Source organism: Culex pipiens, chromosome 3 (assembly GCF_016801865.2).
Source record: "Culex pipiens pallens isolate TS chromosome 3, TS_CPP_V2, whole genome shotgun sequence".
Lineage (NCBI taxonomy): Eukaryota > Metazoa > Arthropoda > Insecta > Diptera > Culicidae > Culex > Culex pipiens.
Window position 1 is genome coordinate 180777942 of NC_068939.1, and position 15049 is coordinate 180792990.

General features: G+C 32.8%; 1 protein-coding gene across 1 annotated transcript in view; it reads left to right on the forward strand.

The window, feature by feature from the left end:
- Positions 1-14151, forward strand: part of LOC120423934 (nuclear cap-binding protein subunit 1) — a 44676-nt gene extending 30525 nt beyond the window's left edge. The window contains exons 4-7 of the mRNA XM_039587918.2: positions 11967-12214; positions 12318-12561; positions 13369-13715; positions 13777-14151. Coding sequence (XP_039443852.1) covers positions 11967-12214; positions 12318-12561; positions 13369-13715; positions 13777-13890 — 953 coding nt within the window. The 3' untranslated portion in view covers positions 13891-14151. The remainder of the gene's footprint in view (positions 1-11966; positions 12215-12317; positions 12562-13368; positions 13716-13776) is intronic.
- Positions 14152-15049: the final 898 nt, after the last annotated feature.

The window sequence follows — 15049 nt, forward strand, 5'->3', positions numbered from 1 at the left end:
TGATGACGCGGTTTCATACCTGCCGTAACAAGGCAGAGCAATTCTGGTCCTCCGGGAGCTGATGATTAACCACATTAACAAAAGATACAAATACTATGGTTTAGTTATATGTGATTCAAATGATCTTATTGTTAGTTGATTATTCACCAAAGAAACCGAATTGAATTGAAATTGAAAAAATAACCTTGTTGTGGCTGCAGGTTTTTAGTCATTGTATCAGTCCAGGGTGGCAACTCAATTTTGGGAAATCGTGAAAGTGGAGAAAACGTCTGAAATTCGCCAAAATTCTCAATTTGTAAGAAAAAAATAAGAAATCTAAGTAACAAGCCATGAATTCAACAATGGAATAAACAAAGTGCAATTATTAGTTTCATCAATACATCGAAATCTTACAAAAAAAGTCTAAGCATTTTTGAACGAGCCCCAACATGCTCTTCCTTTAAATTTTTTAGATTTTCTTGAAAAAATATCCAATTTTGAAAAATATTTTCAACTGCCAAAACTTATTAGGGGAACCATACCCTTTTTCAGCCTATTTCCATTATCGGCCTATCAGCAATTTGATCATGAATTACGGCTTTCATAAAGTGTTTTTTACTGTTCCAATTTAATAAATAGCTCAAATAAAAGTGAACAAGCAACTCTCTATTGTTGATACATCTGAAAATGTTGATTTAATAGCGGAAAACGGCAAAAGTGATAAGAATTGGTAGAACGGCTTAGAGTGATTAAAAAGGGTTTATTTCCCCTAAATAGTAACAAAGCTGTTGAAACCCCAATTTTAAAAAAAGCTTAATTACAACCATTGTGTCCAGCGTATAATTTTAATTCTGTTTAATTTTGGCACATTGCTAGAATATTTTAAAATATTCTGAATGTTTCAACTTGAGTTTAGCAATAGATTTTTATTGTAGTAAATGTTTTAAAATGTCAAACTTTATTAGTAATGCTGGTACATTTTTTTCGAAAAACTTCAATATTTCGAAGGAAATTCAAGTGCAATCAGGTGAATTAATTTAAAATGCATTTCTCTGCGTTTACAATCATTTTTAGCATATTTGGGTTTATTAAAAAATCTCTTGAACTTTTAAAAATTTCCGATGTACTGTAATGCAAAAACTTTTTTCTTCGATAAAATTATGGTTTTTTTTTTTCAATTCTAACTTTTTGATTTGTTTTTTTTTCAATTCTAACTAATGATTGCAAAAGACTGCTGAATTAGTGTAAAATGCATTTTAAAACACTTTTTTCATTCAATATCAATATTAAGACCGTGGCTTGTTATTTAAATTTTTATATTTTTTGACCACCCCCCCCCCCCCCCCTTCCCACAATCTCGGGCAGAGCCGAGGGACAAAAACTATTTTAAATATTTGCATCGGCCTAATTATTTTTATGAGTATGGGTTTAACAAACTAGATAAAGATTGATTTTAATTTTTTCGGGTTAGCTACCTAATGAAATCCAAACGTTTTTGTGTGAATTGGAAACAATGGCAAAACTTTTTTACAAGAAAAATACAAACTTTTTACCGGAAAAAAAATATTCAGGCTTCACAAATATGTTGAAAATTGAAAATATTACAATTCAGTATTTCAGTACATATTCCCGTTAAGATTAAATTTTGACTAAAATTTTCAATTGCTTGTGTACAGCAGGGCTGTGGAGTCGGAGTCGGAGTCGGAGCCGGAGTCGGTGGAGTCGGGTCTTTGTGGGGACCTGGAGTCGGAGTTGGAGTCGGAGTCGTCAAAACCCGAATAGCTGGAGTCGGAGTCGGAGTCGGCTAAATTTTATGAGCTGGAGTCGGAGTCGGAGCCGTAGTCGTAAATTTCTGATAAACCCGGAGTCGGAGCTGGAGTCGGAGTTATCTTAAATTCAATAAAATGCATGAACTTTTTTATGGTTCAGTATTTGTTATAATGCAAATTAATTTACAAAACTATAATTATCTTTTTTTTTTAAACCGCGTAATGTGTTTTTTCAGTTAGTTAATTTGTTGGTTCTAGAGATTTATCAGATGCCATTATGTTTTTGAAGCATCTTCAATTTCAATAGCTTCTGACTGTGTTGTTTCAATATGATTATGAGTAAATGATAAATGTCCCTTCTTTTACCCATGTTTGTAGTTTCATAGCTCATAAAATTATCAACAATTTTGGTTGTGCACTATTTTTTTTTAAATATTCAGTTGATGCTTGGCTCCCTTCTTTTGCTTGTAATTATGTAATTTTTCAATTCAAATTTCACCAAATTTCACAAAAACAAAGGTTCACTATCAGTACTTAATTAAAATGATAACGTTTTTAAAACATTGGTGGAATTGACCATAAAATTATCAACTATTAGGGGAACAGCATCTAATTCCTCTAATGTTGCCATATCAGCACATTGATGTTCAATTACAGCTCATAAAAAGCGTTTTCAACTGAAATCGAGTAATAAATAGCTCAACTGCCCATAATTGAGAATTCGGCTATTATGCCAAATCAAGAATTCCGAGAAAAACGCGTTTTAGTGTTTGTCACAAAATCTCCGTCAAGGCAATTTCCCATAAGAGTGGCATATTAGCCGTTTGGTTTTTCGCATCGGCAGCCAAGTCTAAACACTATTTCAGTGAAATTCAAGTTTCAGAAGATGCGTTGGAACATCCTCTACCACCTGGTGCTAATATCTCGTTTTTTGCCAAAAGTGGATATTAGCCATTTTTTCAATGGTGGGCAGTCAATAGGATGTGAGCAAACAAGTTTCTATCAACAGTTTTTCAAAATAAGTTGTTTAAATAGTGAAAATCAGCAGATTGGATGGAGTTAGGAGTGCGTGCTTACCCTGCCAAACATACGAATTTCCTCTATATCAATCTATTACTTGGAACTCAACATGCTCATTTTGTATAAAAAAAATAAGGGTCGTTTTGTAAATATTTGAAACTGATAAAAAATATCAAAAATAAATTGCAACTAATTTTGAAATCATCATTGAATATATTAAATTTATCGATTTCCTTAATGTTTAATATTTCTCTAAAAAAATCTAAAAGTTTGGATCCTTACAAATATCGTTGAACAAATCTGAAAATATGGCTGTTTTCGGCCATTAAATATATCTTTTTAATTGCCATAAACCGGGGAAGCATTGATAGAACTTGATATTTTTTTCAAATATTATTCAATCGGTAAGAATTTTATCATGACTTATATGTTTAAAACATGTACTGGGCTGGATCACAAAATGTCGATGTATGTATTTTGAAATAAATTCAGTAGAGCTTTGCATCTTCCCAGGGCGATTTTTTTTATTTTGCAAAAATGGTACCTAAGTACCTAGGCGCCCCTTAGGGCGTTTTTTCAATGGAAATTTTTGACTTACCCTCTTAGCGCCTTCCTGGGGGTAGCATAGCACTCTCATTACAAGGGCGCAGTACATTTTTTAAAAATATTTTTTTTTAAATAAATTATGCTTTTATTTTTTTGAAAAAACTGGTTAGTCGGTGACTACCCTTGACGAACCTAGAAATCACCCCTGTTTGCAATATAGTTACGTAAACTGTTTATTTTAATACCAGGGTGACTTCGAAAGTTACTTTGTGTCTTACAAATTACAGCCTAAATGTAAGCAAAATGATTTTATATGTCAAATCGATTATGAAGGCTAGGTCTCCCATTTTTTTTTTTTGAAAAAAAATTAGCGGTTACAGATTTGTTTGACTTGTTTACCAACTTTTAATAAAAATCAATGTAAATTTTTGGTTAATTAGCATAGCATAGCATTGGTGTCTACCCGTAGCTGCTACTTCGTTATTGACCAGGACCTCCGAAAATTGCTCCGTGGACCACAGATGAAAAGTAGGAACCAATCATCACCCCTTCGCAATTTTCAAAGATCCCTATCATGCTGATCAATACCGACGCCGGCCACGATCAGTGGTAAGACACGGGAAAGTGGATGGGAATGTTAGTCCGATACTTGAGTGATGGGACCGCTAAATCGGCTGCGTCTCCGACAAAGTATCACATGAGTTTTGAGGGGTTAGTAAGATGGGTATGAGGTCAGGATTCACTGTGGTAGGTGATGCGACCATAAGAAATTTGTTTATCTGTTAAAATTTTAAAAATCTTAGGCAGCCGGCTGCGGAAAGATACATAATTGATTATTTAAAAAGTTTTTTTAATCGAACGCGTGCCAACCGAGCAGTATTGCTATGGGCTGGACTTATCAGTATATTTTTACTGTTTATACGATAACGCGAGTAAATTTTAAAAATAGTTATTCTTCATAAAATGGAAAGTTTGATGAGTTAATACTAAAACTGCCCGTTGGAATACATTTTTACAATCAACAAATTTGAACTACAAGAAAAGAGGAGACCACGTAACCGATTGTAATGAAATTAAAACAATAATATAAACGAACTTAACCGGCGGCGGTAGATAATGTAAATTTCGGGTTAATTAAATAAAAATTACAATTATTCTTAAAAACAGAATCCAATTTTACTTCTTGAAATACTCTGATTTTGCAAAATCATTTTGTACTATCATTTTGCAAAAAAAAAACTTCAACTTATCAATGTAACCCCGAACATCAATGTCACCCCGGTTTACAGGTATACGCGCATGTGTGAGCTGAACATGTGAGTGATGTTATTAATACTTTTCATTTCATTTCATTTATTTCGTTGTTAAAGCATTACTTGTGTGAAGTTATTTTAAGCTGAGATGTGGATATACCTTTGAACAGCTGATTGATTCTAAGTTGTGAACAGAGTTTGCAGATGCAATCGACTATGTCTACTGAAGGAAAGTTGCAAAATAACCTTCAAAATATCTAATAGGTGGGGGATAGTTAGAGGAATGGAGATTTTATTTAAACATTTTTTTAGATATTCTTAATACTGAGTTAGTGTTGGAGTCGGAGTCGGAGTCAACAATTTGTTAAAAGCTGGAGTCGGAGTCGGAGTCGGAGTCGGAGTCGGCTAGAGTTGGCAAGCCGGAGTCGGAGTCGGAGTCGGAGTCGTATGAAGCTGAAAGCCGGAGCCGGAGTCGGAGTCGGCTTAACTCAGAAAGCCGGAGTCGGAGTCGGAGTCGTCTAAAACATGACCCGACTCCACAGCCCTGTGTACAGAAATAGAAATTGTGATCTTTTTTATAAACGTACATTTCTAATATTTTAGGTTACAAACACAAAAAAAAAAACAAAAAAAAAATCAACTTTCAAATGAAAAAGTTTAATACGCATTTTCACCAGTCTCGAAAACATTTTTTTTGTGGTACATACTCGAAATCGGAGTTTCATAGAAAAATCAAAATATGTTTGAACGAGTCCAGTTGCTAAATTTGGTTATCAACGCAGGAAATGCAATTTAAATGTTTTTTCAAAAGATTAGACTTCTTCTTTCATGTAAATTTTGAAGTTTTTCAAAAACATTATTTTGCTTGCTCAGGCCGATTGGTTTAATTGATCAAAAATAATCAAAAATACAACAAAAAAAAGTTGGAAATGCCTTTGTTCCCTGTCAGGGTAAATGCATCTATTGTGGATCCACCTTGTTCTAGATTATTGTTGTATTTAGTTATAATTTTGTAATAGCCTAATTAATATTTCGTTTTGGCATTTAATTTGTGATTCGATGAAACATAAAATATTGCGCCTTTCAGCAATTTCATAAATGATAATGACAAACATGAACCAAATAAGTGGAAGTTTGTTTAAATTTTTGACACCCACGCGACTAAAAATGTGATCCACTTAACATTTTTATTCCACATTGTTCACACCTCATCAATAAGACAAGACCGTCATCGTGGTCATTTATTCACTTTAACGTTCAACGTTTAAAAGTGGACAAGGGCTTTGAATCCTTAACTATGCCGAGCAGTTCATTCAATCCTGCACTTTTTTGTGGGTGGTGTGCGTGTCGTGTTGGAAAAATTGAATTAAAGAAGCGAGAAAAAAAACGGATTCGCCCGCTAGCTAATAACGAACGGCCTTGGGGGTGCATTGTGATGCGAGAAACCATATCAATTTGCACTTGCAGACTGGCTAAAGCGCGAAAACGCTAAGCAAAACAGACCAAACGCGAAAGAAACGGGGGAAAAAACTTGCAGATGCATAAATGCATAGTGCACGAGCGAACGAGCTTCATGTTATCATGCGAATTTATACGCGACGACGACGGGTCGGCACGCTGGGTTTGAATAAGTCGTAAATTAAAAAAAAATCAATCGTATATGTTTTTTAAATAATTATAATCTTAACTCAGAATATAAATAAAGAATTTTGTAAAAATTAAATGATACTTTGATATTTTAAACCCACCGTTCAATGCAACGCTAGAAAAAACAGCAGCGGAAAATGATGTCTGTTTACACCGATCGCCTCATGGAAGGAATACGGTGGTACACACAATTTCCATAAAGGTGTTTTCTTTTATGACACTAAACCGTGCACAGTTTAGCTTTCTTTACTGTTGCTGTTGTTGTTGTTGTTTTTTTTTCAGCAGTCTGATGCCCTCCCCGAAAAAGGCGGATATCATCCGTGTCACGAAAAAGCAACCAAAGTGGCGTAAAATTATGCAATTACATGTGTAATTAAACTATGTTGACGCGAGTCGGAAACGCCTTTTCCTATTGAAAGCGAAAGTGACAGTAGTGCAGAGGTTCCTGGTGGTGGTGGTTTATTGTGTAACCTAGAATTATTATAATATAGCGTTTTGCACGATCACGGAGAAAACGAAGGTGGATCCAGTTGTGATTGGATTCGCTAGCGCTCATAGTTAGGGAACAGGAAGTCGAGGTGCTGCACGATCGTATGAAATACAAACTATGTGTGGTGTACTTATCCACCATCAGCAACATTTGATTGCATCATTCACTCGAAGAAGTGAAAGGTCGATCAAGACATGCTCTTATTTGCATCTTGGAGATACGCACTGGAAAATGTAACACAATAATAAGTGCGTTCAGTTGTGCATCAGGAAATTGATCTACACTGAACAAATTGGAAATTAGTAATCGATTGCACCTAATTTTGCATAGTAATTCTCTGTTCTGCATTTTGGCCAAAACTAAAAACTAAAAACTAAAAACTAAAAACTAAAAACTAAAAACTAAAAACTAAAAACTAAAAACTAAAAACTAAAAACGACAAAAACGACAAAAACGACAAAAACGACAAAAACGACAAAAACGACAAAAACGACAAAAACGACAAAAACGACAAAAACGACAAAAACGACAAAAACGACAAAAACGACAAAAACGACAAAAACGACAAAAACGACAAAAACGACAAAAACGACAAAAACGACAAAAACGACAAAAACGATAAAAACTAAAAACTAAAAACTAAAAACTAAAAACTAAAAACTAAAAACTAAAAACTAAAAACAAAAAACAAAAAAACAAAAAACTAAAAACGACAAAAACGACAAAAATGACAAAAATGACAAAAACGACAAAAACGACAAAAACGACAAAAACGACAAAAACGACAAAAACGACAAAAACGACAAAGCGACAAAAACGACAAAAACGATAAAAACTAAAAACTAAAAACTAAAAACTAAAAACTAAAAACGACAAAAACGACAAAAACGACAAAAACGACAAAAACGACAAAAACGACAAAAACGACAAAAACGACAAAAACGACAAAAACGACAAAAACGACAAAAACGACAAAAACGACAAAAACGACAAAAACGACAAAAACGACAAAAACGACAAAAACGACAAAAACGACAAAAACGACAAAAACGACAAAAACGACAAAAACGACAAAAACGACAAAAACGACAAAAACGACAAAAACGACAAAAACGACAAAAACGACAAAAACGACAAAAACGACAAAAACGACAAAAACGACAAAAACGACAAAAACGACAAAAACGACAAAAACGACAAAAACGAAAAAAACGACAAAAACGACAAAAACGACAAAAACGACAAAAACGACAAAAACGACAAAAACGATAAAAACTAAAAACTAAAAACTAAAAACTAAAAACTAAAAACTAAAAACAAAAAACAAAAAACAAAAAACAAAAAACAAAAAAACAAAAAACTAAAAACGACAAAAACGACAAAAATGACAAAAACGACAAAAATGACAAAAACGACAAAAACGACAAAAACGACAAAAACGACAAAAACGACAAAGCGACAAAAACGACAAAAACGACAAAAACGACAAAAACGACAAAAACGACAAAAACGACAAAAACGACAAAAACGACAAAAACGACAAAAACGATAAAAACTAAAAACTAAAAACTAAAAACTAAAAACTAAAAACTAAAAACTAAAAACTAAAAACTAAAAACTAAAAACTAAAAACTAAAAACTAAAAACTAAAAACTAAAAACTAAAAACTAAAAACTAAAAACTAAAAACTAAAAACTAAAAACTAAAAACTAAAAACTAAAAACAAAAAACTAAAAACTAAAAACTAAAAACTAAAAACTAAAAACTAAAAACTAAAAACTAAAAACTAAAAACTAAAAACTAAAAACTAAAAACTAAAAACTAAAAACTAAAAACTAAAAACTAAAAACTAAAAACTAAAAACTAAAAACTAAAAACTAAAAACTAAAAACTAAAAACTAAAAACTAAAGACTAAAAACTAAAAACTAAAAACTAAAAACTAAAAACTAAAAACTAAAAACTAAAAACTAAAAACTAAAAACTAAAAACTAAAAACTAAAAACTAAAAACTAAAAACTAAAAACTAAAAACTAAAAACTAAAAACTAAAAACTAGAAACTAAAAACTAAAAACTAAAAACTAAAAACTAAAAACTAAAAACTAAAAACTAAAAACTAAAAACTAAAAACTAAAAACTAAAAACTAAAAACTAAAAACTAAAAACTAAAAACTAAAAACTAAAAACTAAAAACTAAAAACTAAAAACTAAAAACTAAAAACTAAAAACTAAAAACTAAAAACTAAAAACTAAAAACTAAAAACTAAAAACTAAAAACTAAAAACAAAAAACTAAAAACGACAAAAATGACAAAAACGACAAAAACGACAAAAACGACGAAAACGACAAAAACGACAAAAACAACAAAAACGACAAAAACGACAAAAACGACAAAAACGACAAAAACGACAAAAACGACTAATACGACAAAAACGACAAAAACAACAAAAACGACAAAAACGACAAAAACGACAAAAACGACAAAAACGACTAATACGACAAAAACGACAAAAATGACAAAAACGACGAAAACGACAAAAACGACAAAAACGACAAAAACGACAAAAACGACAAAAACGACAAAGCGACAAAAACGACAAAAACGACAAAAACGACAAAAACGACAAAAACGACAAAAACGACAAAAACGACAAAAACGACAAAAACGACAAAAACGACAAAAACGATAAAAACTAAAAACTAAAAACTAAAAACTAAAAACTAAAAACTAAAAACTAAAAACTAAAAACTAAAAACTAAAAACTAAAAACTAAAAACTAAAAACTAAAAACTAAAAACTAAAAACTAAAAACTAAAAACTAAAAACTAAAAACTAAAACTAAAAACTAAAAACTAAAAACTAAAAACTAAAAACTAAAAACTAAAAACTAAAAACTAAAAACTAAAAACTAAAAACTAAAAACTAAAAACTAAAAACTAAAAACTAAAAACTAAAAACTAAAAACTAAAAACTAAAAACTAAAAACTAAAAACTAAAAACTAAAAACTAAAAACTAAAAACTAAAAACTAAAAACTAAAAACTAAAAACTAAAAACTAAAAACTAAAAACTAAAAACTAAAAACTAAAAACTAAAAACTAAAAACTAAAAACTAAAAACTAAAAACTAAAAACTAAAAACTAAAAACTAAAAACTAAAAACTAAAAACTAAAAACTAGAAACTAAAAACTAAAAACTAAAAACTAAAAACTAAAAACTAAAAACTAAAAACTAAAAACTAAAAACTAAAAACTAAAAACTAAAAACTAAAAACTAAAAACTAAAAACTAAAAACTAAAAACGACAAAAATGACAAAAACGACAAAAACGACGAAAACGACAAAAACGACAAAAACAACAAAAACGACAAAAACGACAAAAACGACAAAAACGACTAATACGACAAATACGACTAAAACGACCAAAACGACAAAAACGATAAAAACGACAAAAACGACAAAAATGACAAAAATGACAAAAACGACAAAAACATAAATTTTGAAAAATATTTGCAACGGCCTTAAAAAAAAATCATAAGAAATCATTAAAATCATGAGAAATCATAAGAAATCATAAACATTATTAAAGTCATAAAAATCATAAAAATTATAAAAAATCATAGAAATCATCAAAAAAATAAAAATCATAAAAATTATAAAAAATCATAAAAATCATCAAAATAATAAAAAAAAATTAAAATTTATAAAAAAATAACAATTCAGAGTCGTTCCCTTAAAATTGATTGAGGGCTCAGTGCCAAAATCGAAAGAATAATGCTACCAACTCACAACATCAAATCAAAAGTGTGTTCTTTCGTTAATTGGAACAGTAAATCTCCAACATTTGTCATACATCGACTTCTGGCCACTCCTTGCTCTCCAAGCTCTGGTGGCATTAGCAGTTAAGTCGTTGGGTTAGTTTGTTAAAGGTTTCTGGTTCGATTCCCGCTGTCGACACCTTTCGTTTTCTTTTTGTTTTGACGGATGAACTTTTTTTGCAAATGAACCTCGAGGGTACCACTATTCTCTCAACTCGAAACAATTATTCTCTCGGATGAGCGCTGCCCAGTTTTGGGTATATTGTTTTTCTAGATCTTGAATTGAATTGAAACAGTCGTCATTTTCTGGAAATTTTTAGTCCGGTTTTTAACGTCAAAAGGGTGAAGTTTTGTGAATTTTCTGAGCATCAAAGAACATACATCGTTTAAAGTGATTTTAGAACAAAAATTATTAAAAAGTAATTAGTATTTTTTCCATGGCCATATTTTTACCACACAAGACGCCTACTTTGATTAAAATGCGTAAAGCTAGTGCATTGCACAGTAAAAAAAATGTTTAAATTTGAAAGGTGTAATTTTGGAAGGTTCAACCTTTTATGATGTAATTTTACCTCTATTTAGACTGAAAAAGTGACATTACACCAGAAAAGTGGTAAAAATACACATTTTCAGATGAAAATTACACATTTAACATAAAATGACATAAAAGATGTACCCCTTCCCAGATGTAATATTACCATAATTTATTTTACTGTGTGGATAATTACACAGTAAAAAATAATGTAAATTTGGAAGCTGTAATTTTGGAAGGTTGAATATTACCTCTTTTATGATGTAATTTTACCTCAATTCAGACTGAAAAAGTGACATTACACCAGAAAAGCGGTAAAAATACACATTTCCATAGTTAAAATTATTGGTCTCCTTTAAGGCTAGAAAAATTTACCTTTTCTATACATGATTAAAAGAAAAGATTGTCTATTTGGGTATTTTTGAAGCGATAAATTACACATAAAGAACAATCCTAAAAAAAATATCTGCTCAACAAATATGATCGAAAACAGCTCAAAGTAAAACAAGGATCGTGAAAGTACTCAACGCTGCATGTCCGCGCGTTCAGTTTGCACTGCTGTTTGCAGTCAGTGTATGATTTACATGCAATCTTCCTCCAGCAGCGCAGATACAATTTTCCACCCACCAAACCACGTTGTTGTGTTTTTTCACCAGCGTTAATGATTGCTTGCTTGGCGATCTTGAGGTAAAAGTGAGGGCTTTCTTCTTGATGCACACATTGATCGCGTAACGTAATATCCAACCACACACGAGGATTCGATGGACCGTTGTAGCACGTTTTCACTTTTCAAATTTAAACTCATGGGAGGAATGCCTGTCAGTAGTGGAAAAACGATTTTATTTGTTAATTAGTTTCTCTCTTGCTCGATTGGAATGTGGTGAAATAATGTGCGCTGTTTTTTCTCTTTCCAGCATCCCTGCCGGGAACGTCGGCCGCCCACAAGCTGGTGGTGGCCATTCGGCAAAAGTGCACCCCAGAGGACGTGCTGAACGAGTTGAAGGATTTGCCGAACCCGCGCGAGACTTCCGAGAACGATATGGTCGAGTCGACCTTCAATCCGCTCAAGATCGACGTGTTCGTGCAGACGCTGCTGAATCTGGGCTCGAAGAGCTTTTCCCACACCTTTGCCGCCATCTCCAAGTTCCATCTGGTGTTCAAGGTCAGTTGTTGCTGCAGCTGTGGGAACGATGGTATCGAGACTCGATTGAAAACAATTGGTTCATTTTTCTTGTTTTGTTTTGTTCCGTCTTTCTGTTGGACAGGCGCTGGCCGAAACCGAGGAAGCTCAGATCTGCATTCTGCACAACGTGTTTGAGCTGTGGACCGACCACCAGCAGATGCTGGTCGTGATTGTGGACAAGCTGCTGAAGACGCAGATCGTCGAGTGTTCGGCGGTGGCGACCTGGGTGTTCTCGAAGGAAATGGTCGGCGAGTTCACCAAGATGTACCTGTGGGAGATTCTGCACCTGACGATCAAGAAGATGAACCAGCACGTCACGAAATTGAGTGAGTAAAATGAAGCTTCTTTTATTACAAAATACCAAAAATAACAAAAAAACCAAAAGTACCCAAAAATACCAAAAATACCAAAAATACCAAAAATACCAAAAATACCAAAAATACCAAAAATATCAAAAATACCAATAATACCAAAAATACCAAAAATACCAAAAATACCAAAAATACCAAAAATACCAAAAATACCAAAAATACCAAAAATACCAAAAATACCAAAAATACCAAAAATACCAAAAATACCAAAAATATCAAAAATACCAAAAATACCAAAAATACCAAAAATACCAAAAATACCAAAAATACCAAAAATACCAAAAATACCAAAAATACCAAAAATACCAAAAATACCTAAAATACCTAAAATACCTAAAATACCTAAAATACCTAAAATACCTAAAAAACCTAAAAAACCTAAAATACCAAAAATACCAAAAATACCAAAAATACCAAAAATACCAAAAATACCAAAAATACCAAAAATACCAAAAATACCAAAAATACCAAAAATACCAAAAATACCAAAAATACCAAAAATACCAAAAATACCAAAAATACCAAAAATACCAAAAATACCTAAAATACCTAAAAAACCTAAAATACCAAAATACCAAAAATACCAAGAATACCTAAAATACCTAAAATACCAAAAATACCAAAAATACCAAAAATACCAAGAAAACCAAAAATACCAAAAATACCAAAAATACCAAAAATACCAAAAATACAAAAATACAAAAACACAAAAATACAAAAATACAAAAATTACGAGGTTTTAACCAAATGTCTCGCTTTCAGGCAAAGAGCTGAGCGACGCCAAGGACCGGCTCGATCGCAACGCGGAATCCTCGTCGAGCGAGTCGGAAGCCGAGGCGGGCGCCGAAGCCGCCGGAGGTCCCACTCCGCGTCGCCGCAAGAAGACCACCGGCGATGACGCGGACAAACCGACCGAGGAGCAGGTCGAACGGATGGAGGAAAAGCTGGAGGCGGCTTACGTCGACCAGAAGCGACTCTTCCTGATCATCTTCCAGCGCTTTATCATGATCCTGTCCGAGCACCTGGTCAAGTGCGACACCGACGGGCGGGACTACGACACCGACTGGTACCGCTGGACCGTGGGACGCCTTCAGCAGGTGTTTATGCTGGTGAGTTCGAGAAAAAAATCTTGAGGTTGTCAGACTAAACCCAATTTCTATTTTTTTTTAGCACCACGAGCAAGTGCAAAAGTACAGCAGCACGCTCGAGAGTCTGCTCTTCACGTCGGACATCGATCCCCACATACTGGACGTGTTCCACCAGTTTACGGCGCTCCGATCGTAGAGGGTCTTATTTTATCTGCAAACGTTTATGATTTATTTGCACTAGAACTATTACAACCACACAATACGCGCTAAGAAAGGAAAGGTAAGTGACACACACTCATAAGACTAAATTGAAAATTTGTCGCAAAAAAAAAAAAAAAACATCGGAGATGGAGATGGTGAAGACCGACCCTAATTGAATACAACCTAAATCTACACAAATTGTGAACTGTTGGTGTAGCGTTTGTTTACAAATACATTTAGCACTTAATCGCAAAAATGTGGGTCTTACTCCGAATAGAATTGCAAGAAAGCCTTGAAAAGAACTAGCTGGTGGATGATAAAAAAGGAAGGAGCCCTTGCTTCACTATTCAATACCGGCGCCCTCCCAAATATTATGTGGTTCAAATGCCACTAAAGGAAAAAAGTCTAATGCCTAATAACAGGTCGTTGCAAATATTTTTTTATTTTTTTTGACATAAAAAATTATGCAAAAAATAAGCTTGAAATTCGTTTTTCTTCAAAAAATATTATAATCCTTCAGTTGGAACAGTCGTGGCTGAGTCGTTCAAAACCATGTCTGTACCACTCGCCGAGGGTGGCTCTATAGACCATTCAGAGTCCCAAAAACCGTCCAACTCCAAGCGAAACTTTCTTGAGAATACTGTGGAGATTTTCCCTTATCCTGTAAAAAAAAGTGGGGAGCATCAACAATTGGGTCCTAAAATTAAGCTTAAATTTGTGATATTATTGTTTACAACGATAAAGCTTATTTTTCTTAGTACAATAACCCTTTGAACGGCTGCAAAGAATTTAAAATGGATTTTTAATTCAATTTTGAAAAAAATACTTCACGGCCCTTCCTGACAGAAATGGTCCTACTTGACAGCTCGTACCAAGGGGACCATAGTTGATCCATCCACAAAATGTTGTCTTGTCAATAATTTTTATTTTGGTTATAATGAAAAAAAAAAAGTGGTTAGAAATGGTTTTTAATCGTGATTTTTACCGCTGCACATAAAAATTTACATAGGGCTTTAGTACCCAATTCCCGCGGTCTTAGGGGACACATTTTTGAAATCTCAAGTTTTTGCCTGATCTTCTCTGTGACTCAAAAGATGCCTTTTTTGATTTCCAAATATTTAATAAAATAAAATAAACACATTTTTTGAATCTTA